Here is a 27489-nt window from a genome sequence, read left to right as displayed (position 1 = left end):
CTTACCAGGCATTCAGGCCGCATCTCTATAGTACTGGACTATCACAGCAGTGTCTCACTGCCATTCCCCATTCCTTTGTGCTTTCTCTGCCTCTTTCAGATGAGTCGAAAACATTTTACATGCCAACTCCTTGTGCTTTTCCAGATGGCTTCACCCTACATAGTTTCACCTTTCTAACTTCTCTAGTCATTTGTGACACAGTCCCCTTTTTGTGATCCTCAGTGTATTGATTGTTGGTACCTCTACCTTTGTTGTCCTTTATATTGCCTTGGAGATTTTCCATGTTAATTTTTTTGTTTTTAACATTTTGGTTCCTTTTTAAAAAAATTTATTATGGTGATGTACACAGGGGTTACAGTTACAGTTTGAGTATTGAAACAACCTCCCTCAGAAGGTATCCTCATCTAGGAAACCATTCTTTTGATTTTCTTTGTGATCTTATAAGAAATATTTGAATTGATGCTTAATTATTGTTTAGTTTTGAATCATCTTATACTTTATATGTATCATGTTGCACTTTATATCAACAGAATAATATTGAACGTATTCTGTAATTTCCTTTATTATTCCATGTTCAAATATATGACTCTGGCAATTCATATATTTAAAATCTGAAGTCTTTTTTGGGGGGGAGGGGGCCTGGTCGTAGGACCTGAACTCTGGGCCTGGGTGTTGTCCCTCAGCTCTTCAGCTCAAGGCTAGCCCTCTACCAATTGAGCCACAGCGCCACTTCCGGCTTTTTTCTTTTTGCTTATGTGGTGCTGAGGAATCGAACCCAGGGCCTCAGGCATGCAAGGCAAGTGCTCTACCACTGAGCCACCTTCCCAGCCCCTTAAAATCTGAATTCTTATAGGCAAAGTTGTACACAGTTCTAGTCCATTAATTTTCACTGCTGTTTTATATTTCAATGAACTCACCATAGTAGTAGTTAATAGACATTTGAGGTATTTTTGGTTTGGGGGGGGGTGGGCCTTTACAGGGAATGTGATAAACAGTGTTGGTGTCATTGAACTCTCTAGACTTGGAAGTCTAGTTGGTTGGTTGTTTTGTTTATTCATTCTTCTCCTTAATAACATCTCTGAGCATCTCTTCATATGCTGACTGTTTGATTTACACTTGTATAGCTCTTTTCTTGTGGCTGCTGTTCTTTTCGTACTGATTTTTAGTTTTTCATGTGTATTTTAGATATTACTTTTCCATTTTAGACATCGTAATATCTCTACCTGTTCTACTATCTAATGGTTAATTTTGTGGTGTCTGTGGTTAGAAACCACATGGCTAGACTGAATTGGTTAGACTATCATTCAGATAAATTTTTTTTCTTTGCTTTTGCTTTTTGCTGTTTTTAAGATGCCTTTTCAACCACTCTGTTTATATTTATTTATTGTCTGGTTGTAGCATAACATTTATTTAGATTTGATTTGTCTGCTGCCTACCTTTATGCAGTATTAGGCAGGAATCCATGATTTAATTTTAAAATGATGCCACTCTTCTACTGTTCATTTGTGTACCTGTTTGTCACTTTTCCTGTGTACAGCTCTAAGCCTTCTGAGCTCTTGGTGCTGCACTTTCCATTTATCTGAGGCTTCATTAATGTAAGAACAAGCTTTTTATTTTTACCCATAAGGTTCTATATCTTCATATATTTATTTTGATATATTTATTTTGATTTATTTAAAATTTTTATGGTATTATTAGTGGCATCTTTTCATATTTTCTAACTCATGATCTGATTCATACATGATTTTGTTATATATATATATATATACATATATGTGTGAGTATGCACACATGTATATATATTGCATATTGCCTTATATATGTTGTATATATTGCATATATACACATGTGTATGCAATATATGTATATACTATGCAATTTTGTTAAATTGGCTTATTAATGATTTAACAATTCTTTTTGAGATTTTTCCATAGGTAATCATTTTATATATGAATGACATTTCTTAAAATTGTTATATAACACTTTTATTTCTTAATGATCTGGCTAGGATATTTTTCTACAGCTTTTGAAGTAGGTCATTTTATTTTTAATATTCCTGGATAGGTGAACCACATTTTTTTAATGTAAAAATTAATTTATTCCTGTGGTAAATTCAATTTTGTCATTATACACTGATATTTTGTGGGCTAATAGTTACTTGATACTCATGTTAATAAATATGTTTACATATTTTACACTATATTAGAATTATCCCCTATGATTTTATAAATTTCATCCACTATGTTATGGTATAAAAATGTCACATTAACTTTTTTTACGTATATACACAGATTAATCCAAAGCTTGATGTAATCGATTTGCAAAGTTCTTCTCCCCCTGTTGTGGACATCCTTTCTTTTGATTCTACTACAGTAAGTTCTTATTTTTAATTAAAGTGGTGTTTATTTAGCATAATATGTTTCCTTAAACAGCATGTAGAGGAGAGGATAAAATGTGGACTTCAGTAGCTTACGATATATCTTAGCACAGCAAGGTATTATGCAAAAATTTCTATCTGTAATGTATAGAAGAAGCCACAAGGGGGAGCAGCATTCATTTCTAGAATATTTTTAAGGCTCTGTTGCTCAGTCTAATTCATACTTATTGTCTCTTCCCTTAATATGCCACAAAGTAACTTTAAACTTCCCCATCCCAGAGAATATTGTCTACTGTGTTATTTGCCTTTCAGAAGAACTAATATTTTGACTTTTTAGAAGCTATCAGAATAGCAATCATTTCCTTTGGTTTTTGTTAGTCTCTATGGATTATTCAAACATTAACCAGTACAAAGGAAAACATCCTTTAAAAAAATTAGCCTAGTACTGGGCACTGTCCTTGAGCTTTTTTTGCTTAATGCTCTACTCTATCACTTGAGCCGCAACTACAATTCCAGCTTTTTGGTGGTTAATTGGAGACAAGAGTCTCATAAACTTTACTTCCTGGGCTGGCTTTGAACCATGATCCTCAAATTTCAGCCTCTTAAGTAGCTTGGATTATTGGTGTAGACCACTGGGGCCCAAGTTTTTATACCTTAATTTGTCAAAAATAATTATATGTATTTTATTAATATATATATATATTAGCTGTATAAAATAGTGGGTTTCTTTATGAAATTTTCATGCATGTATATAATATACTTTGATCGTTTATTTACTGGGGTTGAACCCTGGGGCCTTAAACATGGTTTTTAAAAAGTGCCCTAACACTACACTAGATCCCCAGCAACCCTGTCAAAAATTTTTATTCTTTTTTTTGAAGACTAAATGCATTATTCTATGTGATATAAAAAATAATTGGCGGTGGGGAGGGAGGATACAAAGGGATGGGAAGGGGAAACAAAGCAGGAGGCTACAATGCTTGATAAGAAATGTACTCATTATCTTACCCATGTCATTGTAACCCCTCTGTACAGTATTTTCACAATAAAATATATATATATATAAAATAATAATAATAATAATTAGCTTCTACTCCTGCTTTTCCCCTTGACTTAGTGATGTATTCAGGATGGTTTTGAAACCTAAGTGTACTGATAATCTTGCCTATGCTCTGCTTTACTCCAGAGAAGAAGTTATGGTATCTCTGTTGTTTACACTGAAGTTGCAAATGCCTGGCAGGAAGGTTAGAGGGTTGGGGTTGAGGGTTAGAATAAACAGTTGTCAATCTACATTTAAAACTATCTGTTTTAACAAAAGTTTCAGTAAAAGTGAGTACTGTCTGGCATTTGGATGTTTTAAAAATGCTCATTTTCTCCAATGCCTGAATCTTTGCCTCGGTTATATTGTTACTTATTCTATATGGTACTCATTTCCTAAAGCTATTTTACTTCCAGATGATGTTTCTATCTCTTAATATTTTTATTTACTTAGGTTTTGCAAAACTGTGACCAAGGTTTGTCATCAGAACTTCACTAGTTCAGCCTAGCATTCTTGAAGCCCTAGGTTCAGTCCCTAACACCGAAGAAAGTAAATTCTGTTTGGGCATTTAACATTAGCATTGATACATGGTCTGTCTACATAAGGTGTCTGAGACTTCCTCCAGGCCTCCCAAAAAGGATAAATTAAAGAAAGTTTGTTATTTATAGGACAATTAATATTTTTAAATATATATACAATATGCATAAATGTATAGAGTTTGTGTGTGTGTGTGCGTGTGCAAATGCACACACATGCACACAGAGCTGGGTTAGGTTCTTTACGGTGTCTGCCTCAGTAGATGGCAAGTGGGGCAAGCATCCAAGATGCTGCCCAGATACACACGTTTTTTTGTTTTAAGGAAATAAGCAAAACAAAAATACCTGCCTAAAGAAACCTATATTCTATTGGAAATAGGCAATGCAAAGACTAAATAAAAAATAAACTTTATGATGAAGTCCAAAACCACAACAGCACAGGCAGATCACATGGCCAGGACAAAGTCACATGACAAGTGATGTTGGAGTAAGGGACTATGGAAGGGAAGACAGTGAGCTAAGTTCTGGGAAGGACTCTGGGTCAGCAGGATCAACAATTGGAAGGCCAAATCCACAGTGACAGAGGAGCCACCGGAAGGTTTTCTGCAGAGGAGGGAGAGGATTTGACTTCTGCCCTAGCAGGGGCTCTGGCTGCTGGGTGTGAACAGGCAGGGGAGTGGTAATGGGGGGTACCGGGAGAGTAATTAGGAAGCCAATGAAATGCTTAGTCACAAGGAATCGTGCTATTGCCCTCAACACAGGGCAATGGCAGAGGAACTAGCGATAAAAGATCCGGTCCTGGATACATTTTGAAGGCAGAGCCAAGAGATTTCCTGACAGATTGGATGTCAGCTGTGGGATTCCCTATCTCCTTTCCCCAGGGACAGTAAGGGTAGCCCTGAGTAATCTTAGGGTTAGCTGAGAATATCTCCTGGCTCTTCCTCATCTTGGCAGAGGGACTCCTAGAGAAAAAGAATCATCCTTTTCCTGCTGGGATCAGGAAAAGCCATCAGCTGAATCAGTGCAAGAGATACTTTGCTGTTTCCATGACTTTGGGAGTTGCCCTCCGCCTTCCTAAATGTCATCTAGATTCGTGTTTTTCAGCAAAGTGTATTGGTTTCTCATTTGGAAAGATTTTTAGGAGAAAAAAAAATCACGATCATGGGAACCAACATATGTTATATGGTATGTGAAACAGTATTAAGGTATGGACAAAATAAATATATGGACACACCAAAAGGAGACCCGCAGCTCCACAGAGAATGCTTCCTGAGTATTGTGGCAACAGTGCATCCTGGTTACCAGACAACATTGCGTAACCAGCCGAGAGTTATTTCAGTGCCTAACTGCTTATGTAAGCAAAGATTTGGAAAGACTTACTTGAAAGAACACAGTGTATGTGAAATTAAATGTCTCAAAACTAAAACGTGTAGCTTTGAAAGTATAAAGTGGCATATGCAATTTATTGTCCTAAGATGTTCCTCCTTTACTTTTCAAAGAAATTTGCTTAAAAAAATCATGTTGCACATATACCTGCTTTTTCTACTTTTCTGTATGCTGACTTTCTTCTTCGATCTGTATAGACATCTTCTCAGTTTGGAGTGGGTGAGGTTTTAAAGTTTTTAAACTTTGTGTTTGGTTCTGAGACTAGATATGATTGTAGCTGCTTTCTGAGCTTTAGGGAACTGGCATTATGGTATCTTAAAGCATTGTCCCCCAGGCTCTGCTATAAGAGTTTGAAGGAAATGCACTTAAGCATTTGTAGCATGCAGGCCTCTGGATTCTAGGCTATCCCACTTTCATTGAGAGACTTAGTCTTAACTTCAATGTATGATATAGTGTGAGAGTCAGTAGCTTATCAATTAACTCAAAAAGTTATACATTAAATCTTCCAGATGCTTAATTGTATAACATTATTGTAATATTTGAAAAATAACTTATGATCATTTCCTTTGCAATAAAAAGATGTGAAATAAATTGTCCAAGTCATGTGAGCAATAGAACATTCATTATAATCAAATTAAATGAAGAAAAATACATTTCTACAGCTCACCAGCCATTGAGTTTTATATTGATTCAGTTACAGTCTGTAAAGTAGAGGAGAAAAAAACATTAAAGATGGAATAAAGACTATTTCCAGATCAGTTAGATCCTTGCTTCTAAAGCACACCATGACCCATATGTTACAAAAACTGACAGTTGTGAATGTGAGCTGACTTTTTTTTAAAATATGCTTAAAAAACATATTTAGTCTATTAAAGGAACATAGCATGTTTTTCTAAATATAAGGATATGAGTAGCTTGGTTTTTAGTGTCACTGTGAAAGAAAACAAGTGTTATATTGATCAAAGACTTTAATAAAATTCTTTTAAAATTTGTCATTATTAATCTATAAGCACATGTACCGAAAACATAGACTGATCTCAGCTTCTTTCCTGTTAAGTTTCAGTTACAGAGAAAGAAAATGTAATAGATGTACCAAACATATCATAGTAATCGAGTTTTAAATAAGTATTCCCAGGTAAATACTGCTTTATCCAGTGAAATTGTTCCTGATTCCTGCAGACAAAATTGATGTAAAGCTTAAACTTTTCTATATATGACATGTGTTTTGTTTTGTTAGAAGAAAGGAAACTCTACAAAAGGATTTTGTTAAAAAATAAAACATGCTATTTGGGACCCTAACAGAGTAAATACTTGTTCTAATTTCCTTTAGAAAACCTACATTTCTCGGAATCCAGGCTGTTGAAGTTCCAGGTATTATTTCTGCCTCTGCACTTCCTGAGACACTGAATTTCTATACTGTGACTCCCCCTCTTCCCTCCCCCCCCCCCCCCCCCCCAGGGACACTGCCTGTCTCTGGCCTGGGAATCCAAGTTGCATCCCAGGTTCCCACAGCTGAGAGTGAGGCATGCTGAAAATGCCCCACAGCTCTCAGCCCACACACACATCCCATAACAACCGGTTCCTTCCTCTTCCTGTGGAAGAGCCACATCCTCTGAGATGAGAAGAAATGCACCCGGAGGAATGCAAGGGCAGCAGTGAGCTTTTCACACAGGAAATTGCTCGGGTGGCGCTCTGAAAAGTGCTTGTCTTCTGGACTGGCAGCCATAAAGAGCTTCCTGCTGACCCAGAGCATGGTTTACTGCCATTTGTTTGGGGCTTGTTTGGGGAGGAGAAAGAGCATATCTTGCAGCTGTTAGGTATACCTCTGCCCATCTGGGTTTGAGTTATTTGGTATTGCTCTTGCTTTGACCACTTGATAGGAAGTTATTTGGTGGAAGTAGTCAGCCAGTCTGCCAAGTCAACTTCTCACTTCAGATGTTTTCTGAAAATCTGTTAAGATTTCTGAAAGACTTGAAAGCCCATAATCTTGGTTAAGTGACTGTTAATGCTCTGCACTGGTCCTTGCCCATTTCAGAGTCCTTTCCTTTGCCCCCTGAGGAAGACAGACATCAATAGCAGTTACCATTCTCTACACAACCATATACGCACAAATTAAACACTATGCCTGCCTCATTAATTGCAGATTGACTTTTGAATGTTGAAAGGTAATTTGATTTCTGCTTTATCCTAATTCCTTGTTCTTGTGCTTCCTTGTTCTTGTGCTTTAGCTGATCATGGCCGCTATGAAACTCAGTTTTCATTTAGAACTTTTCCAAATCATTGCAAAATTTTGGTAGGTTTCAGTGTTTATGGTAGCAAAATTCTTTTACTTTTTGCATATCTGTCTGGAGTATTTTGCTCAAGTGCATAAGAGTTACATGTTTGTTTTAAGTTGAAGAGGAGATGGAGAAGGAATGCCAGGCATTTCCTGTTCCTTATCCAAATGTCTTTTCAATGAGCATTTGTCTTTCCTCCTTAGGAACAAACACCATTTTAGTTCTGCAAGAACCCTTCAACTCACTAGTCAGGAATATTTTAACCTCTTTCTTTTGTTCCCCAGCCTTGGGCAATAGTTGTTTCATGAATTTACTATCTACCTCTGATCTTAGAGCTTGGGTTTAGGCTTTACAGATTCTCAACTACCTTGCGTTTCCTGTATCTTCTCTTTTACTACCTCAATTGACATTTCTGCTTTCTGCTGGACTCCAACTAATACATCCTAAAAAAATAGTAGGATAGCTAGAAAATGGCTCAAGTGATAGAATGCCGGCCTACTAAGCAAAAAGTCCTGAGTTCAAATCCCAATACTGTTAAAAAAAAAAGTCAAGAAATAATAAGAGCTACACACAAAGATTTCTATTAAGAGATGTGTTTTTCAGCATTATTTGTAAGTAGCCACAGAAAAGGAACACAAGCCAAATGGCTTTTAGCAAAGTATTAGATAAAAGTAATATGAGAAGATGGGTTATTATGTAGACATTCTGTATTTAATAACAACTAAATACAAAGGATTCCAGATTTGACCCTGGGCTGTGGAAAAATCATTTTAGAAGACATTAAAACAGGTGCCTAGCATATTTGAGGTCCTTCGTTCAATCCCCAGCACTGAAAATAAAAATTGAGTGACATGGGGTTGAATAGATACTGAATTCTGGATAATAGTATCATTGCTAAATTAACTTTTTGTAATCATACTGTGGGTTTTATGCCAGATTAATTGGGGTTTTTTTTTGGGGGGGGGTCCAGTCTTGGGGCTTGAACTCTGGGCCTGGGCTCTGTCCCTCAGCTCTTCAGCTCAAGGCAAGCATTCTACCACTTGAGCCACAGCACCACTTCCGGCTTTTTTCTTTTTGCTTATGTGGTGCTAAGGAATCGAACCCAGGGCCTCATGCATGCAAAGCAAGCACTCTACCACTGAGCCACCTTCCCAGCCCTAGATTAATGTTTTTATTATTTAATTTTGAATGAGCATGTATTAATAACACAAAATGGTTTGTGATAATTCCATATATGCATATAGTGTACTTTACACAAGTTCACCCTATCCTTTATTCTCATCCCTACCTCCTTTAAGTGTCTGGTGAATTTCATCTGTGTGTGTGTGTGTGTGTGTGTGTGTGTGTGTGTGTGTGTGTGTGTGTGTGTGTGTGTGTGTGTGTGTGTGTGTGTGTGTGTGTGTGTGTGTGTGTGTGTGTGTGTGTGTGTGTGTGTGTGTGTGTGTGTGGTGTGTGTGTTACTTGGATCCTCTTCACCCTTAGTATGTTACTGTGGTTTTGCAAAAGAATGGACTTACTGGTAGGTCATGCCCAGTGTAGTGATTGAGGTGAAGGGCATGGTGGCTACCAGATAACTGAAAAGAAAAATTCACCTGTTTAGGTAGTTGGATAGCAATATTAGTAAATCTGGATGAAGAACGTATTAAGCACAAACGTCCAGACATGTCCATATCTTGAGGCGCCAGGACAGTGCCTTGATTCACTAATCCTCCTGCCTCATGCGCTTTCCCAGACCACGTAAACTCCTGAGGTGGGCACCAGACCAAAATTTACTCCTAGCTTGGACCTTGAGCAGATACCCCTGCCTCAGTTCCCTCCCTGCCTCTAACCATGACCTTATTTCCCACCATTCATTTCACCACTAGTTACTTTCAAAGCACCTCCCTAGACAATTCTAGCATTTATTCAGACTCCCTATAAATACTTTAGACTGTAAGCACAGAGTCAGTCTCTAGCTTTGGCTGGAGGGCTCTCCCGGGCAGATTTTTTCCTAATAAGCCTGTGCTTGTGTTGAGCCATCTCTGTCTGCTTCTCTCTCCCTTTTTCCTGTTTTTGAACTTAACATATACAACGTCTTGCCTAGTCCATCTATTGATAATACTGCTTTTACTTAATACCTTGCTAAAAGTCATTTTGGTTGGTGTTCCATTTTACTATGCTTGCAGATTTGCTCTAAATTTGAAATTACTTCCAAATAAAAAAATTTTTTGTGTGTGTGTCCGGTCGTGGGGCCTGAACTCTGGGCCTGGGCGCTGTCCCTCAGCTCTTCAGCTCAAGGCTAGCGCTCTACCACTTGAGCCACAGCACCACTTCCGGTTTTTTTTTTCTTTTTGCTTATGTGGTGCTGAGGAATTGAATCCAGGGCCTCAGGCATGCAAGGCAAGTGCTCTACCACTGAGCCACCTTCCCAGCCCCCCCAAATAAAAATTTTTAATAAATAGAAATCCTTTTTTTGTATATCACAATTAAAAACATCCCTTCACCTTACAGCAAGCAGCGTGTTGCTAATTTTTTAAAGGGAAAAAATATGTTTATCTGATCTACAGAACTCCTGAATAAACCATATATACCATATACTAGGGCAGCATGCCCACATTCAGCCAGCCAGTAATAAAGCTGGACTTGAAATCTACCTGGCTTTACAGTATGTGTGTTTCTTCACTCCCATATTTCCTCCCTTTTTCCTTCCCTCCTTCTCTTCCTCCCTCTGGGATCTTATTTGATCAGCTAGCATTCCAACACTTGAATTATTAGTCCAGCCCTGGTTTTGGCTCATGTCTGTAATCCTAGCTTCTCAGGAGACTGAGATTTGAAGATCTCAGTTTGGAGCCATCCCAGGCAGGAAAGTCCATGAAACTCTTTTTTTTTTTTTTTTTTTTTGTGGGTCGTGGGGCTTGAACTCTGGGCCTGGGCGTTGTCCCTTAGCTCTTCAGCTCAAGGCGAGCGCTCTACCATCCATGAAACTCTTAACTCCAGTTAACCACCAAAAAATCAGAAGTGGCAAGCACTAGTCTTGAGTGGTGGTAGGCAGAGGGACTGGGGGGGGGGGGGAAGGGGGGCAGAGGGGACAGCTCAAGAACAACACTTGGGTCCTGAATCCAAGCCCCAGTACCAGCACATGCGTGTGCACACACATACACAGGACAGAAAAAGATTTATTGTAATGCCACAAGAAGAGGTAAAATAATCATTTCAGCCCATCTTTATGGTATAGACATGCAGTTAGGTTTGCATAGTGGAAGAATTGAGGCAGGGGGTAAAAACTCCATATTTATTTATGAAATGGTGAGGTCACAAATGTGGTCTGAGGTGAGATCATCATCTCCGGAATAATCAGGCAGGGCCTAGTCATGATAACAAAGTCACCATTGCCTGCAGGTTAGCTTTAACTCTTGTCAGGAGATGTTATCATCAGCCCTGTCCTCCTGGAATCCACTGAGGCTGCAAGGTGACTGACTTGCAGGAGAGAATGGCTCGGAGCAAAGACAGGTACAAAACAGGCAGGTTGGCCAGGCCTTTAATGCTGCCTCCTGTTATGGGCCCAGGTAAGGAGCCGCCAGTGCTTAGTAGCAAGAGCAGTCTCCCAAGCACCTGAGACAGAGACAGATTCTATGTTTGAAGAGTTATTGGACTAAAGGATAGATGCAAAAAAAGGTTTATAAAGCTCTTTTCACTCTAAAATATATAAATATTGTTACAGATAATACAGGAGAGTTCCTGTTTTCTCTACTTTTAAATATACTAAGTATTGTATTTGTTTTTAATCATTTAGTATTTTAAAAGCCTTAAGAAGTTCAATAAGCAACAGACATCAAGTTTTATTACCACTGTTTAGTGATTTGGGAACTTTGTCTTGGTTTTATGATTACTGCTCAGTTGGATTTCCAAAGGTAGATGCATTTTCCCGTTGTAGATTCTTCATTTAAAAATTGACCTGTAAGTCTATTTAATTCAAAAGTTGACCCTTTGCTATATGCTACAAATATGATATCCTGTTCGTCATTTCCCTTTGAATTTTGTTGCTAGGTTTAGCTGCATTAACTTTCATCTTATGATGTATCTGGATTCTGTGCAAAGAAACTCTTTTCAAACCCCCAAATATCTAAAGTTCAATCTTTAACAATAAAATTTGAAACTCCAGAAGTATCAGTTTAGTTGTGTAGTACAGATTTAGAGATTAAAACATACCATCCATGTGCATTGTGTTTTGATTTGCATTACCTTTACTGAACATCACGTTCTCCTTGAAGACTTTCTCTTCTGTCTTGGTGCTCTGTTTGGATTTGATCCATTCATGCACCTTAATCATTGTAACTTATTTCTTTAAAAATAATGTCATTTTTTTCATGAAATTTTTTTATATTGTTTCCCTTTATTTCTTTATACGAGCTTTAGAACTTTTTCATCAGTTCCCAGAAAACAGCCCACTGGAATGATGATTAGCTTTGCATTCGACTTACAAAATAATTTAGGGAGAACTGCCAACTGTACAATCTTGAATTGCTCATTTAGAAATGTAACATGGAAGATAAGTATTTTAAAGTTTTACTGAATTGGATTTAGAAGCAATTCTAATTACATTCCTGTGGTTGCCATAAAAATAGCCACCATTTTTCATGTACTACTTAAGCATTTTACCTCCTGACTTAAGCACAGATTCTCTCATTGCACAAATTGGCCTTGAAGAGGCTCAGCACCTTGCCTTGTTGCACAGCTTGGAAGTAGGCAGGCAAGCAAGGCCTGGACTGGACAAATGTTTAAGCCCTAATCTGAACTCAGAGCCCAGCCTGCCATCTCCAGCAGTTCAGGTCCCAGAACCACACACCTTGTCATTGTGAGTCACTGTTTGGCTGTCTTTGTCAATGGGGTTTAACCTAAGTAAACATTTCTTCATAGTAGTAGAGTAGCCAGAGAGAGCAGATCAATATATCTATTTGGGATAGGGTAGGGAAGGTATTGTGGGAACAGGTGGGAATACCAGCCCTAAAGTCAATGCTTCGAAGTCACTGGTCGTGGAAGCCACTTTGGGACTTACATACCACCTGCTTGCCAAGTATGTAAATCCTTGACATGTAGTTTTAGCTTTCAAGAGCCTTTAACATAATGTTAGAATTCTCATCAGAGAGAAGTGTGTTTAAGATACACTTCTCTCTTAAAGATTATCCAGAAGGTGTGCCATATGGCTGCTCATTACAGGTTGCTCAAGCCTAATTGTATAGAGAGAGCCTCCAGATATGAATAATTGTTTGAGCTGTCATATCTTTAATCTGTTTCATATAGATACAATGACTTTACCTCCCTTGTCAGACTTTGTTATTACTGCTCTTCTGAATCCCCATCCTGCCCAACACTAAGTTTTATGTTTTAGTTATTTGTAGCAGAAACTGTGTGTGTATAAGTTTTCTTGGTTGTTATTGCTGTGAGTTCTGGTTTGTGTAGGTGTTTTCACCCTTGTGGAGATAATAGTTGAAATCCAGCTACTGTGAATTTTTATGAAAGAAGTCCTTCGAGGCGCCAGTGACTCACACCTGTAATCCTAGGTACTCAGGAGGCTGAGTTCAAAGCCAGCCGCAGGAAAGACTGAGACTCTATCTCTAATTAACCTCCAGAAAACTGGAAGTGATGCTGTGGCTAAAGTGGTAGAGTGCTCACCTTGAGCTGAAGAGCTGAGGGACAGAGCCCAGGCCCAGTCAGGCTCCACTATCAATAACAAGAACAACAAAAATCCTGTTTTTCAATTGACTTTTATTTTTAAACAGAACTACGCTTTCATCAATTTATTGGTTAGAAATCTTGTAGGCAAAGGTCAAGAGCATGCCCAAACCCTTGGGGTTTGCTTGTTATTTCGTTTTCCTAAGGCTTGAGGCACGTGTGTAATGGTGTTGCTAACTTCAAGATTCAGGCCATCTCTTCCAACCTTTCTTTCTTTTGCTGTTCTTACTCCTCAGATCAGGAGTGACCATAGTTCTAGAAGATCCAGGCTCCACATTCAAAGCTTCTCAGACTCTGTTTATATCTCCCAGCCTGAACATGTAACAGAGCTGTTAAAAGATTATTTCCTTATCCTCAGAGGTGGAACTTTCAAGGAAATTATGTAATCTGGCAAAATACCAGGCTGAGCAAATGATCATCTAAATTCAGAACAGAACTGTAAATTCTTCACTAAGATAAAGCAAACTTAATTGTGTACTTTGGAAAATCAGTAGAAATGTGAAGAATTTGACTACAAAATAAACTCTTACAGATTTGTACTTTTAGAAAATGTTGCGCTTTTTGTACGACGATTCAGTGCACAGTAAAATTAATTTTAAATTTTCAAGACATTAAGACTTTTGAATTTTGTCTAGGTATTGGTGGCTCATGCCCATAATCCCAACTATTCAGGAAGCTGAGATCTGAGGATTGCATTTCAAAGCTATCCCAGACAGGAAAGTCCAGGAGACTCTATCATCAATTAACTACTGAAAATAAGCCAGAAGTAGAGCTGTGGCTCAAGTGGTAGAGCACTAGCCTTGAGCAAATAAGCTAAGGGGTAGCACCCCAGTCCCTGAGTTCAAACCCCAGAACTGGCACAAGAAGGAAAAAAAAAACTTTTATTTTGCTCTTTTCTAGAAATCTGGCCGTTTTACATTTGGGACATTAAATGTATCAGAGGATCATTTTCTTGAGTCCCATCCCTGAGAAAAGCAATCTTTCTGACAAGTAGTTAAATGATATAAAAAAAAGTTCAAGAATGGCGTTATGGCTTAAACCTATAATCCCTAGTTACTTGAAAGGCTCAGATCAAAGGATGGGCTTTAAGCCTGGCTATGAAGAAGTTCATGAGGCCATTTCAACCAGTAACTGGGCACTGTGCTATGTGGTTATTATCCCAATTTTAGGGGAAACACAGTGGCTCAGTGCAGTTGTGAGTACCTATCATCCTCAGCACAAATAAGAAGATCATAGCCAGGCTTGACTGAGGGTAAAATAAGACCCTACCTGAAAAATAACCAGTGCAAAACAGGGCTGAAGGTGTGTCTCAAGTGATAAGAGGACCTGCTTAGCAAGAATGAGACCCTGAGTTTACCGCTCCGTGCCTCAAAAAAAGAAAATTCTAATTATGCCTAAAGTATTTTTTTAATTTGTAAAATTCTCAGAATTGAGAAAAAAAGATGTTTTAATTTCAGAATCAAGTATTATTCACTATGCTTAAAGCTTTTAGAGAGCAAATGTTCTCTATGATGCTATATTATTAATATTTAAGTGTGAAGAACTTTATTTGTTAAGTGCCATTTATTAGTCAAAGGAGATGACAGCTACAGGTGTTTCTATTACAAACTATGAATATGCTTGTGAATCTATTTGTTTATTTTTAGATTTCGCTTTAGCACTCTTTCCAGGCAGTTCTCTTGGCAATAGTGGTATTGCTTTTGCCTGTCATGTGTTTTGTTAACTTAAGCTGTTTTCTTTTATTCTCCCATTACAACTTCATGCTACAACTGTAGTTGTTCTATCCAACCATTAACTTCTATAATTTTTCCTACAGTATTTTTAGTCAATTATTTTCCTAAATAACAGAAAAGTGAATTTTATAACAATTTAACCAATGATACTTTCAATAGAAAAGACTAAGGACATACCAAAATTTGTATCTGTTTCTCCTACTTTCATCCTTCCCTAAACCATTTCTTACTCTAAGATGGAAATTTGGATCTGACCACACTATAAGTGGAACTAACTTGTCTTCCTCTGCTTTTCATGGAGACTAGGACCAACATGATATGATTAAGCAAATGCCTAAGTGAGTGAGCCTGAACACTAACCAAAGATGAACTGGATTTCTGTGGTTGCTAATTTCAGGGCAGTGGCCTAAGCCTGGGTCAATGAGAGTGCCACATGGTATTATGAAAGTATAAACTGGGGACATTGATTAAACCACTACTATGCATGAGATGCAGCCAAAAAAAAAGTTTCTCAGGAGGCACTGGAGCTAAAACCTTGCTTTTCCACATGTGACCCATGGACAGTTTATTCAAGCATCACTTGGGAACTTAGTAGAAAGCATTTTTTTCAAGTCCTACTACAGACTTAACCAAATAAGATTTTGCATTTTAGTAAGATCCCCAGGTAGTTTGTATACAATAAAGTTTGAGAAGTATTGATCTGAAGTTTCCATGGGAATTACAGAGAATCTGGGTATACTATTACATCCTAGGCAGAAAGAACAATGCATATAAAATTGTCCTGCTTAGTGTGGCTGGGTATTGAAGCAGAAGGCTGGGGTCCTGGGTTCAGGTGGAGAGCAGTGTTATGGTGAGTTCAGTCTAGAGAAGATGGTAGGATTGGACATGCAGGCTTTTTAACCAAGTCTTCCTGTACAACATGAAAAATTACCTTTTTGCAAGCCGAACGGACACATGGAAACCAGTCAAGAGCACAAGTCAAGTAGTTCAGATGAAAATTGAAGCCAGCTGGCTAAGAATCACCTTAACAGATCAAGGAGGGCTGGGAAGGTGGCTCAGTGGTAGAGCGCTTGCCTTGCATGCATGAGGCCCTGGGTTCGATTCCTCAGCACCACATAAGCAAAAAGAAAAAAACAGGAGTGGCACTGTGGCTCAAGTGGTAGAGCACTAGCCTTGAGCTGAAGAGCTGAGGGACAGCGCCCAGGCCCAGAGTTCAGGCCCCACGACTGGATCCCCCCCCCCCAAAAAAAAACCAGATCAAGAAAATAGAATTCACTTTTAAGGGCTATAAATGGTACACTTGATAATATGTGTAATGATTTGGGAGCAAGAAACGAGCCATCAATGAAAATTACTGAAATTTTAGCTAGTATAGTAATATGCATCCAGGTAGGGGACTTTCCAAAGGGAACAAATAATTTATCCGAGTTCCATTTAGGACACATTGAATTGGAAAATAAGAATTTGTAAAATACTGTACATATATCTGGGGCTGAAAGGAAAAATCTAGAGTGGAAATAAGATTATTATGACTATTCTATATATATGTAGGAATTGAAGCTACAAGCTTAGACAAGGTTGGCTGGGATTACAAAGAGGTAGTTAAGCAACACCAAATAAGTGTCTACATCTGAGGTACTAACTATCTGATCTGATCAATATACTTCATGTGCATATATTGAAATGCCTTACTGCACCATAAGTATGTAACATAGTATGTTCCAACAGGCATATTAATTTTAAATTATTTTTTAAAGATTTAGAACCTAACTGTGATGAATTTTAATAAAACTATTATGGTAGAAGAGGATTAGCCTGCCAAGAAGGCAGAGAAGGGCCAGGAAGAAGGGATCCTGAGAGGGTGGTATCACAGCAGACTAGCGAGGAGGAGCAGGCCAAGATGAGACAAGTCCACATGGCTGCAAGTGCAGAGAAAAAAATGAAAAAAACCATGAAAATAAATTGTGATGAATTCAGAAAGACTAATGATAACATTTTGAAAAGGTCTTTTTATGTATGTTTTTTATTGTAAAAAATAACATGAGTAAGGTAATGAATACATTTCCTATCGAGCATTATTACATCCTCCTTTGTTTATCCCCTACCATCCCTTCCCTCCCCACCTCCCCAAGTCGTAAAGTTTGTTTTCAACACAGTGTCTTGTACATCTTGTTACAATGGGTCAACCTGTATCCTTATTTCAGTATTTTGTTATTTCCCTTCCCTTCCCCAAATTAGAAAAATGTATATACAAGATGCAGAGCACCCACATCAAATACAGTGAAAATAGGGGTTATACCATGGGGGAAGAACATACAGAAGAAACAAAAAAATCACATAGTCCGTTGTAAATCTGATCGCAAACAAGGCCACACTAAAGCTACCAGCACAACTATGTTTATTGCAGCATTATTTACCATAGTTAAGATATGGAACCAACCCAGATGCCTCTTAGTAGATGAATGGATCAAGAAAATGTGGCATATATATAAAGTGGAACCCTATCCTTCCATCAGAAAGAATGACATGGCCCCATTTGTTAGGAAATGGAAAGACTTGGAAAAATTTACATTGAGTGAAGTAAGCCAGGCCCAAAGAAACATAGGTCCCATGGTTTCCCTTATTTGCAATAACTAGTATAAGTCTAGGAAAAGCAGAAAAAGTCAAAAGCTATGTACATATGACCATATAAGATGATGTTAAGTGAAATGAACCCCAAGATAGGAACACAACTGTTTTTTGTGCCCTCATCCTTGAAGAACTGTTCTGGTGGGGAAATATAGGTATAAGCCATATGAAGTAGGTTAAAGAATAAATGGAGAGAAAAGAAGCAAAAAGAAGTTAACTAGACTATATGTGTTCTTTTATTCAGTACATTTGTTGAGTACTTGTTATGTAGCAAGCAGTGGACCTATACAAAGGAAAAGAGTAAGTTCAATAATAGTGATGTCTGCCTAAATCACTCTGGTGGAGTGGTTAGATGGAGAGAATGTGTGGTGGGCCCAGCTGTGTGTGTATATACCTGAGCCCTGGAGAATTAACACAAGAACTGAAAGTTAATCCGAGGTAGTCAATGTCAGTGTTAGTACTAGCCCTAATTCTGGAAGAATTTTCCCATTAAGAGGAGCAGGACCAGAGTTCGGCAAGAGCACAGGAAAGAAGACTTGAGAGAGAAAGAAATACAGAGAACTGGGGATTTCTGGTTGGCTGGAGTCTTCAGTGGCATTGAGCAAATAATAAGAAATGAGGTAGAAGTCAGGAGATGAGGATGAATCATGAATATATGGAATGTCACTTGCAGGTATTTTGATTTACCCTGAGAACTTTGATAGACCCAATGAAGTATTTTACTCCAGAAGCTCCCAAAAAGTGACTCCAGTGAAATAAGGTTTGAAGACAGATTGGAGGCATGGAGAATGAAGCAAATGCAGTAGGAATCCATACAAATATAAGGGCCTGATCTAGAGCCATAATTTAGGGAATGAAGAAGGGGAGACACTGAGACACTGAAGCAAATGAGGCTCTGCTTTCTGTTTACTAGTGGGAGTATAGTGGTGAGAGTTTGGGCTGCCGGTAGATAATAACATTATTTATCAAGGCAGGAAGAAACAAGGTTTGGGTATGGTACATCCAGTCTAGGATTTTGACCAAACCATGAGGCTCCCAAAGGTGACTCCTGAAAGGCAGCTCCATAGTAAATATGATTATGACAGAAAGCTCATTTGCATGAGTTATCTCATTTATCAGGAAAGTTCACTGGAAGATTGTCTACTTGAATAATACTGCTTATTCAGTAAATTCTGGGCCTGCCCCAAAAAATAGGAAACCTTTTTGTTTAATGCTGTGCATTGTGGTATTGCACTTCCCTCCTGAAGAACTTCCTTCTGCCATCTGTCTACATGAGTGCACAGTGCAAAAGTGAAACAACGTGCCTTAATTCTATAACTTTCAGGCTCATATTCTTTGAGTCATGGTGACTGAAAAGAATTCTTTTGCATTTTATGGTAATACTCAAAATTTTGTCTAAACAGTTTTTCACCCATGATAATTGTTAAGAAAATTTGCTTTTTTACTGGTCATTATTTTTCTTTTGTTTCCAAGTTTCTTCGATCAGCAAGATAAGAAAGACCACCACACCATTTACATACAAATATATGGAAACAGCATAGTGTTAACCTAGCATCTTGTCTTCAGTTTTTCATAATGAGGTGTTTGCTACTGATACTCTTCTTCTAAACCATGGAAGAATACTGTTCTTCTTTCTGGACACTTTCATGTCATTGCTTTTTTCAACTGTGTCCACTTATATAATCTTTAGTCTTTCCTCAACGATTTAAACGTTTGAGAAGTTCAGGGATCTAACTGTGTAATATTAGATTGGCTTCCTGTGTTATTGTTAAGAACCAAGTTTTCAGTCGGGTGCCAGTGGCTCACATTTGTAATCTAGCTACTCAGGAGGCTGAGATGTGAGGATCACAGTTCAAAGCCAGCCCAGGCAGGAAAATCTGTGAGACTCTTATTTCCATTTAACCACCAGAAAACTGAAAGTGGTGCTGTGGCTCCAGTAGCAGAGTACTCGCCTTGAGCAGAAGAGCTAAGGGATAGTTCCAAGGTTCCGAGTTCAAGCCCCATGACAGGAAGAAAAAAAAAATCCAGTTTTCATCCACCATAAAAGATAGAAACAGGGCTGGGAAGGTGGCTCAGTGGTAAAGCGCTTGCCTTGCATGCTTGAGGCCCTGGGTTCGATTCCTCAGCACCCATAAGCAAAAAAAAAAGCCGGAAGTGGTGCTGTGGCTCAAGTGGTAGAGCACTAGCCTTGAGCTGAAGAGCTGAGGGGCAGCGCCCAGGCTCAGAGTTCAGGCCCACAACCGGACCCAAAATAAAACAAAAGATAGAAACAGATTGTTTTTGTTTTATTTTTTTGGCAGTGGGGTTTTGTACCAGTTTGGGGGCTTTAACTCAAGGCATGGATGTTGTCCCTAAGCTTCTTGTGCTCAAGACAAGTGCTGTACCATTTGAGCCACAGCTCCACTTTTGGCTTTTTTGGGGGAGATTAGTTTTACTATAGATGAGATTCTCAAAGACTTTTCAGCTTCTACTGGCTTCAAACCCCAATCCTTAGCTCTGAGCATCCTGAGTAGTAGGCTAATTGGCCTGAGCCACCTGCACCTGGCTGATAATGGGTTTTGAACTCACAGATTTGTGCTTGCTAAGCACTTTAGCCAGGCCTCTAGCCCTAGGAACCAGAACTTTTAAATAAATAATGAAATTGTGCCTACTATGTTTTAAAAACACAATGTATGCATTTTTTCGGTTGACTGTCTAAATATGGAAACTTTTTCTTTCCTTTTTTTTTTGGTCGGTTGTGGGGCTTGAACTCTGGGCTTGGGTGCTGTCCCTCAGCTCTTCAGCTCAAGGTGAGTGCTCTACCACTTGAGCCATAGCGCCACTTCCCATTTTCTAGTGGTTTATTGGAGATAAGAGTCTCATGGACTTTCCTGCCTGGGCTGGCTTTGAACCTCAATCCTCAGATCTCAGCCTCCTGAGTAGCTAGGATTACAGGCATGAGCCACCGGTGCCTGGCTTTTTTCTTTTTTAAAACACTATCTGAACATGTTTTAATATTTGGTTTAGGTTTTTTTTTTTTTTAATGGTGGCATTCATTTTAAATATACACTGAGTATATTCATTTACAATGCATTTAACATTTAGAATGGCTCATTCATTTATTTATTGAACTCCCACCTGCCTTTAAATGGCATGTTATTTGATTCAAAAGAAGACATAAGATTAGAAAGAGAGAAAAACTAGGAACTTAATGAATAAGGAAATGTTAATTCAAGAAATAAGCCTTACACATAAGAGGTAGCTAGCATGTTATCAGTGGTCTGGAAGATAAATTATCACTTCTAACCTCTGTTAAGGTACAATTTAGAATTTAATGGAGAGGAAAAGAAGATGATATGATTATATTAGTGATGACATGTAACTTAACACAAACTACAAATTAAATCCTTACCTTCATTCTTACAACCACCATGTAATGTAGCTCAGTACTCATACCTCCAATTAATAGATAAGAAAAGTAAGATTTAGAGAGGTTGAGTAATTGGTCCCAGGTCATATAATTAGTACACAGAAGAGAAAGATTGAAACTACTATCTTCATTATCACAGATATTTATAGAATATCACAAATATCAGGAATGCAGGCAAAAAAAAAAAAACCTGCCATAACGAGCAAAATTGAATCATTATCAAGATTTGGAGAAGAGGCAGATTGCGTCTATTTTGGGAACATGAGGAAAGGCTTCATTGTTTTCCATATGCAAATTAAGTTGACTAATATAATGTACACTTGTATACTGAGTTCACATAGAAAGCTTTCACTTTCTGAGTTTTCTGTGTTTAAATGATTTAATGAATAATAAATAGACAGAAGGGTGGTTTTCAGTACCTAGCTGTGAATATATCTTACTGTTACTCTGTAATCACAGAGTTATCATTAATCCTACTATAATGTTCACATTATGCTAGATGGTGAATAGAACAATAAATGAAATATTCATCTTCCAAAAGATGATCCATTCAGCTTGCCAGTTTTTGAATGTAGCTTTGTTAGACTATTGGATGGATTCTGAGTTTAAAATTACTTCTTTATAGTATTAAAACAAATACTGTAAGGAAGCTGAAGTCTTAATCAAGTGAACAAAGCATCATTTTCTTTTAAAAATTATTTCATGACTTACACAACTCATTTCTGATGAATTTGGTACTTAAAAGAGTTTTAAGGAACAGAAAATAGTCTTTAAGAAGGACCAATGAATAATATTATTTATCTCAGAGAATAATAAGCAAGCCTACAAAATAGCAAGCCTATGAAAATAGATATATTTTGAGTAAAGCTTCTGATTCTTTGATTAACTTCATGTTTCATAAAAGTGGGTGCTATTTGTTGGCCACAGGGCCTAAACTCTGGGCCTGGACACTGTCCCTCAGCTCTTCAGCTCAAGAACTCTACCATCTGAGCCACAGTGCCACTTCCAGCTTTTCCTGCTTATGTGGTGCTGAGGAATTGATCCCAGGGCCTCATGCATACAAGGCAAGCACTCTTATTTGAAGGCATACTTTAACCTTTTAACTTGGTTGGCTTTCTGAATCACTATTAGTGTTGTTGATTTGTTTACTTGGTAGGCAGTGGCTAAGAAAGCGCTGGGACTTTGTCTAAATAAGTTTGAATTGAGATCAGCCTGCATGGTGGTCTGGTCAAATTCGATTCCTTGCATATAGATGTAGAGTAGGCAAAGAAATGGTCTTAACCTGGGCGGGTATTTTTCTGGGTGAGGACAACAGAAGGAAAAAGGGCTAGGGGCTGGGAAGTTGGCTCAGTGGTAGAGCGCTTGCCTTGCATGCCTGAGACCCTGGGTTCAATTCCTGAGCACCACATAAGCAAAAACAAAAAAGCCGGAAAAAGGGGCTAAAGCAGGGCGGGTATGGTGGAGCATCTAAACACACAGACTACACAGACTAAGGGATGAATAATGGAAAAGAAGGAAACTTGACTGGAGGCTCTTAGGGGGTTGATGAGTCATCAAACTGGGGAATAGGAGAAGTGGTGGGGCCAAGGAGTGGGAGGCCTTACGGTGAGTCCACCATCGACACGGAGGACTCAGATGCTCACTGAGGTCACTGAGATACTGACAGACAAGAGACTTGTCTTCCTGAAGTGTTGCTCAATAGTTGTCAGTGCTCTCAAGAGTGGATGGACCAATCAGAGGAACAGAAATGCACAACAGTGTCTCCCAGATGAATTGTCACAAAATCACAATATAGAATTCAAGCCTACTTTCTAAATTAAGGGGACTTTTAGGATGTTAATCTTGAAGAAGAAAAATTGCATAATGTCTAAAACTTTTACAATCACAGGGTTTTATACTTTCTTGTAAGAACATACCTATTTGGATCCTCAAGTCTGACCGATATAAAACTATTTCTAGGATAAAGATCAGAGAATGGTATGCAATTTTTTTCTCTCTAAGCTAAATTTAGTGAGCTGGAAAGGTATTGTTCATTCTTCAGGGGAAATTATAGATCATTTTCTAAACAAAAGAAAACAAAACAAAAAAAGTTCATGCTTTGGGTATAAGGGTTTGTTGAGTGTTTTGATTTTTTTTTCTTCTCCAAATTTCTAACAGATTTGACAAACATACCTCTTTGGAGCTATCCACTAAAATATCCAAATAATGCTGTTCCCTTAGAAAAGACAGTTGAGGCCATAGAGACATTGCTACCACTGTCTGTATTCCTTACTTTCATTTCTTCAGAACATTACTATTTCTGAAGCCATCAGTGGATAGGATACAACTAAGACAAATAAAATCTGAACAAAACTGCCCTCCTGGTGTCACTTAGCATATTAGTTTAAGAAAAAAGAAACTACCAGTTCCTTAAAGGGCCCTACCTTCATCTAGACAAGTGTATCACACCAGATATATCTTAATTAATGAAAAAGTACTTGACTACAACTCTCTGGAGGTAGAGAGGTAATCAGTAAAATAGAATTAATGGTCTCCGGAGTAAATACTGAATTTTAATAGCCTACAAGTAGTATACAGTGTTCCTGATAGATACAGTAGCAAGAAAGCTTCCTATAAATTCTCAAGGGAAAATAGTCAGGCACCAGTGGCTTATAGCTATAAACCTAGCTACTCAGAAGGCTGAGATCTAAGGATCATGGTTCTAAGCTAGCCCATGTAGAAAAGTCTGTGAGATTCTTATTTTCACCAAAAAGCCAGAAATGGAGCTGTGGCTCAAAGTGGTAGAGCATTATCCTTAAGCAAAAAAAGCTCAAGGACAGCACTCAGATGCTCAAGTCTGGCACCGGAATAAGTAGCTATTACTTATTTTGTACACCCTGATGTTATACTTCATAGGGCATTCAGATACAGGGAAATCTCATACAATTTGAAAAGAATCGTTTATGTTTTTATGGGCTTGACATTACATCAAACACATATCTATGTGTATTTGAGACAGGCTCTTGCTATGTAGACCTGGCTGACCTTGAAATCTGTAACCCTCTGCCTCAGTTTTTGAAGTGCTGGGGTTGATTATAGGCATCTACTGTTGGCCTAGCATTTCTTTTGCATGACAGTATTTAGAATAAGGACTAGAAACTTCAATAATCTCATTTGAGATCTAAGATAATAAAAATTCTTAAGAGCAGGTATAGTGTTATTTGTACATGTCAATGGTAATTCCTTGCAATGGCATAAGTGTTCAGTAAATGTTCTCAAAGAAATGAACATTAAAGTTTTGTGAGAAGCAGATACTATAGACTTCATTTGCCAGACTTTTTTGTTAGCCTAGAATCTTAAGTATCATTTTTTAAAATTTTGAGTGTATTGAAACTTTCCCCACACTATGTGTCTCATTCTTTCCTTGTATAAGCAGATTGCAAAGGCAGAGTTGGTGTGAATTTCTCAGTACATGGATTCTAATCCCTTGAGACATAAAAAGACAGGTGGAGACTGTTGGTTAATGAGAGATGGAATCTTTTCTCATTTTTCCTATTGTTCCTCTCCATGATGATAATACGATCCCAAGCAAGAGAATTATTGTTATTAAAACTATATTGGAGTTCCTCTATTGCTTAGATTGTCTATACTTGTACCCCCTCTGTTAACTACCTTGATTACAAGTTCCCAGAGTTCAATGATTAATTTGTTAATTGGGTTTTTCCATGAAAAGCTGGAGTTGACATTACAACTACTAATATGTGTATACTCACTTTTTGTTTATAGAGAATTACTGTTGTCACAATAATGAATTCTGCATGTAAGTGGTTATATATTCAAAAGTACTCACATTTCTGCTAAGTGCCAGACGTGATGCTAGATCAAAAGCAACTGGGATGAGAAGAGCAGTTATGGTACAGTCAAGCAACTAGAGAAGACAGACTTCAGACAAGGAAGATGTACCCGTGCGAATTCTATAGTCAGTTATGGAGGGAAAAATCAGCATACCTTGCTGGCCAACAGAAAGTCCATCTTTGATGAGTAGTCAGTAATTAATTTTCTGAAGACAGGGAAATTAAGGTGAAATTTGGCTACCAGAGGTCTTTGGAGACAAAGCAGCAGCAGTGAAACAAGGACAGCCTGTCCTTTGAGTGGAATTAAGTATTTTGGGGTGAAGATAGTTATGCATGGACATCTGTAGTCTACTGTGGATGAGGTGTCTATCTGGGACTGAAATTGTGATATGGATTTCCTGGTGAGTCCTCAGTATTTCCACACTCATCTTTACTCTGATTCATTCAATCCTAGCCACCAGCTCAAGAGGGCCCATGTGGGTTAGTGCTGTATACTGTTTTCCCAGTTCCCATAGAGGAGAGCATGAATAGGTGGTAGGTCATGGATGCTTCTGAATACAGCTAATGAGTAGCATTAATCACCCCTTGTCCTGACTTGTTCTTTCATCTGTGATTGCCAGGATACTTTTTTTTTCTGGACATTTTCGGGATGATGTTAGTTTTGTCATATGGAGATGAGTAATGCGAAGTGGTAGTGATGGATGGACTGTGGATTGTTTGAAGGTGTGGAACTTCATAGTCTAAGAAGTCCTTCTGTCTAGCTATTTTAGGTTCATGCTCTGACATTAGCAGACACATCCCCATGGTAGAAAATTCATGAGTACAGAGCACAGTACCTTAAAGACTACTATTTTTTTAAACTAAATGTCACATACTAAACAAATATACAAAACTATAACAAAATATATAAATCTCTCTGAGGAGTGGATGAGGGTATACCATGAGGCCCTGGGTTCAACAGTCAGAACTGCAAAAATAATAATAAATCAGAGGCAGAGAAATGGTGACTACATGGTCCAGACTGTGAGCTACAGGAGGGCATGTCTTGGGTAGTGCTGTCCAGTGCCCCACTTCTGGCTCCTCACCACTTGGAGTTCCCGGCCAGAGTAAGGCTCTAAAAATATGCGTTGAGTGAACATACGAAGACCTCGAGCAGATATACTTATCTGAATGAGGTTATAAAGATGTATTTTATAATTACTTTTAAAACAAACTTGAGGGCTAGAAGTGTGGCTCAAGTGACTACCAGCCACGAGCAGAAAAAGGCATGCTTTAGCATGTGACCTGGAGTTCAAGCGCCAGTACTGAAGAGAAAGAAAATAAAGGAAAAGAGAAAAATGGAAGAGAAAGAAAGGAGAGAGAGAGGAAGGAGAAGGAGAGAAGAAGAAAGGCTGGCAGGCAGGCAGGCAAACTCATTTGAACAAAGAATAATGGTTTTATGCTAGGGATGTAGCTCAGTGTTAGAGCGCTTGCCTAGCCTGCTTGAAGCCTTTGAGTTGATCCTATCACCAAATAGTGATATAACAGGAAGAAGGAGGAGGAGAAGAGGGGGTGAGGGAAGGAAAGGAGAAGGGGAGGGAGACGGGCTGAGAATGTAGCTTAGTGGTAGAGTGCTTGTGCCTAGCATGCATGAAGCCCTGGGTTCGATTCCTCAGTAACACATAAACAGAAAAAGCCCAAAGTGGCACTGTGGCTCTAGTGGTAAAGTGCCAGCTTTGAGCAAAAGAAGCTCAGGGACAGTGCCCAGGCCCTCAGTGCAAACCCCAGGACTGGTCCCTCCCCCCAAAAAAAGAAGAATCAAACAATGGATTTTCAGTTTGCTTTCATTATTTTAGACAAATAATAAATCAATGTAACAGAAGGAAATTTGAAAGTGTTCATCTTCCTAAAACATGCTCAGGAAGATCACAGAAAATGGTGGTTTTGATTCTAGAGTCTCAGAATGTGGTACTTCTGTGTGTCAGATTTATAATTTGTTGTTTCACACATCCCTCCTACCCTTGTGACCTTGGACAAGCTAACCTTTCTTATTCGTAAAATGTGAGAAATAATTTGGTGGTCAAAAAGATTTTTCCAGGGCTGGGAAGTTGGCTTAGTGGTAGAGCGCTTGCCTTGCATGCCGGAGGCCCTGGGTTCGATTCCTCAGCACCACATAAGCAAAAAGAAAAAAGCTGGAAGTGGCGCTGTGGCTCAAGTGGTAGGGCACTAACCTTGAGCTGAAGAGCTGAGGGACAGTGCTCAGGCCCAGAGTTCAGGCCCCACAACCGGACCAAAAAAAAAAAAAAGATTTTTCCATTCAGGACTGCTAGGAGGCAGAGAAACCCGTGGCAGGCAGGAGTTATTATCAGGTAACTCAGTTACTATATGGAAAGCACTTGAAACAATTCAAAGCACACAGTAAGCTTGTTAGAGGCCAAGTGTCAGAGGAAGTATGTTCTCCATGTCTGAAGCAACCTCAGGCAAGAACTTCTGTAAGTTTTAAGTTGATGAAGATTTACAAAGAAATTCATTTGTGTTTTTTTTTAACTTACATTATAGTTTATTTTTTGATGGTATCATT

At 38.5% G+C, this 27489-nt stretch overlaps 1 protein-coding gene across 11 annotated transcripts in view; it reads left to right on the top strand.

Annotated features, from left to right (window-relative positions):
- The window catches only part of Poc1b (POC1 centriolar protein B), an 81325-nt gene that overhangs the window by 43069 nt on the left and 10767 nt on the right, over positions 1 to 27489 (top strand). For 6 of the 11 annotated variants that reach the window (XR_011365436.1, XM_069989604.1, XM_069989602.1 and 3 more), the window contains one exon: positions 2292 to 2372. The exons of 2 other annotated variants lie outside the window; for them this stretch is intronic. Coding sequence is in view for 8 of the 9 variants with exons in the window: in XM_069989604.1 (XP_069845705.1) it covers positions 2292 to 2372 (81 nt within the window). In the remaining variant the exon portion in view is untranslated. Of the gene's footprint in view, positions 1 to 2291; positions 2373 to 3563; positions 3835 to 3869; positions 6636 to 6668; positions 6710 to 27489 lie in introns of those variants that run through there. 3 more of the 11 variants (XM_069989652.1, XM_069989645.1, XM_069989635.1) reach the window with 3 other exon arrangements.

Source organism: Dipodomys merriami, unplaced genomic scaffold, assembly GCF_024711535.1.
Source record: "Dipodomys merriami isolate MVZ:Mamm:240054 unplaced genomic scaffold, mDipMer1.0.p SCAF_10, whole genome shotgun sequence".
NCBI lineage: Eukaryota > Metazoa > Chordata > Mammalia > Rodentia > Heteromyidae > Dipodomys > Dipodomys merriami.
This window is presented reverse-complemented; position numbering and strand designations above follow the sequence as displayed.